The sequence below is a fragment of the Vombatus ursinus genome, unplaced genomic scaffold, assembly GCF_900497805.2.
Source record: "Vombatus ursinus unplaced genomic scaffold, bare-nosed wombat genome assembly UNPS02011429.1, whole genome shotgun sequence".
Classification (NCBI taxonomy): domain Eukaryota; kingdom Metazoa; phylum Chordata; class Mammalia; order Diprotodontia; family Vombatidae; genus Vombatus; species Vombatus ursinus.
The window spans coordinates 1-2,151 of record NW_020951207.1 but is presented as its reverse complement, the minus strand read 5'-3'; the positions used below and the strand labels follow the sequence as shown (position 1 = coordinate 2,151).

General features: G+C 41.9%; 1 protein-coding gene across 1 annotated transcript; it reads right to left on the bottom strand.

The window, feature by feature from the left end:
* Positions 1-230: 230 nt before the first annotated feature.
* LOC114038863 (zinc finger protein 502-like) lies at positions 231-1,227 on the bottom strand (the record flags this gene model as incomplete). Its single annotated transcript, XM_027856358.1, has 1 exon — positions 231-1,227. A coding segment is annotated over one exon (997 nt), but the record flags the coding sequence as incomplete, so codon positions are not given.
* Positions 1,228-2,151: the final 924 nt, after the last annotated feature.

The window sequence follows — 2,151 nt, the reverse complement described above, 5'->3', positions numbered from 1 at the left end:
AAGGCCTTCCGGTGGATCACAGAACTTAATGAACATGAGAGAGTTCATACTGGAGAGAAACCTTTTCAGTGTAAAGAATGTGGGAAGACCTTCCGCCAGAGAAGAAGTCTTATTCAACACCAGAGAATTCACACCGGAGAGAAACCTTATAATTGTAGTGAATGTGGGAAGGCCTTTCGGTGGAGCACAGACCTTACTGAGCATCAGAGGATTCATACTGGAGAGAAACCTTATACATGTAAAGAATGTCGGAAAGCCTGCCCACATTCAATACAGTTATAAGGTTTCTCTCCAGTATGAATTCTCTGATGCTGAGCAAGTGGTGCTCTCTGACGGAAGGCTTTCCCACATTCTTTACATGTATAAGGTTTCTCTCCAGTATGAATCCTCTGATGCTCAGTAAGGTCTGTGCTCCACCGAAAGGCCTTCCCACATTCACTACAATTATAAGGTTTCTCTCCGGTGTGAATTCTCTGGTGTTGAATAAGACTTCTTCTCTGGCGGAAGGTCTTCCCACATTCTTTACACTGAAAAGGTTTCTCTCCAGTATGAACTCTCTCATGTTCATTAAGTTCTGTGATCCACCGGAAGGCCTTTCCACATAGATTACATTCATAAGGTTTTTCTCCAGTATGAATTTTCTGATGTTGAGTAAGTTCTGTGCTCCTGGGGAAGGCCTTCCCACATTCTTTACATTCATAAGGTTTTTCTCCAGTATGAATTCTCTGGTGTTCAATAAGGCGTATTCTCTGACGGAAGGCATTCCCACATTCTTTACACGTGTAAGGTTTCTCTCCAGTATGAATTCTCTGGTGTTGAGTGAGCCCTGTTCTCCGGCAGAAGGTCTTCCCACATTCATTGCATTTATAAGGTTTCACTCCCGTGTGAACTCTCTGATGACGAGTAAGTTCTGAGCTCCATCGGAAGGCCTTTCCACATGACTTACATTCATAAGGTTTCTCTCCTGTATGGATTCTCTGATGTTCAATAAGGCGTATTCTCTGCCGGAAGGCCTTTCCACATTCGTTACATTTATAAGGTTTCTCTCCATTATGAATTTTTTGATGTTCACTAAGTCCTGTCTTCCGACTGAATGCCTTTCCACATTCATTACATTCATATGGTTTCTCTCCAGTGTGAATTCTCTGATGTCGAGTAAGTCCTGTCTTCTGACTAAAGACCTTTCCACATACATTACATTCATTAGGCTTCTTTGCAGTAGAAATTCTTTAGTTATAATTCAGACCTTAGTGACAACCATAGAATACATCCCGGAGTGAAACCAGTTGGAGATGATGAATGTCAGAAGGCCTTCCCCAATAGCATGAACCTTACTCAACATCAAAGAATTTCTACTGCAAAGAAGCCTAATGAATGTAATGTATGTGGAAAGGTCTTTAGTCAGAAGACAGGACTTACTCGACATCAGAGAATTCACACTGGAGAGAAACCATATGAATGTAATGAATGTGGAAAGGCATTCAGTCGGAAGACAGGACTTAGTGAACATCAAAAAATTCATAATGGAGAGAAACCTTATAAATGTAACGAATGTGGAAAGGCCTTCCGGCAGAGAATACGCCTTATTGAACATCAGAGAATCCATACAGGAGAGAAACCTTATGAATGTAAGTCATGTGGAAAGGCCTTCCGATGGAGCTCAGAACTTACTCGTCATCAGAGAGTTCACACGGGAGTGAAACCTTATAAATGCAATGAATGTGGGAAGACCTTCTGCCGGAGAACAGGGCTCACTCAACACCAGAGAATTCATACTGGAGAGAAACCTTACACGTGTAAAGAATGTGGGAATGCCTTCCGTCAGAGAATACGCCTTATTGAACACCAGAGAATTCATACTGGAGAAAAACCTTATGAATGTAAAGAATGTGGGAAGGCCTTCCCCAGGAGCACAGAACTTACTCAACATCAGAAAATTCATACTGGAGAAAAACCTTATGAATGTAATCTATGTGGAAAGGCCTTCCGGTGGATCACAGAACTTAATGAACATGAGAGAGTTCATACTGGAGAGAAACCTTTTCAGTGTAAAGAATGTGGGAAGACCTTCCGCCAGAGAAGAAGTCTTATTCAACACCAGAGAATTCACACCGGAGAGAAACCTTATAATTGTAGTGAATGTGGGAAGGC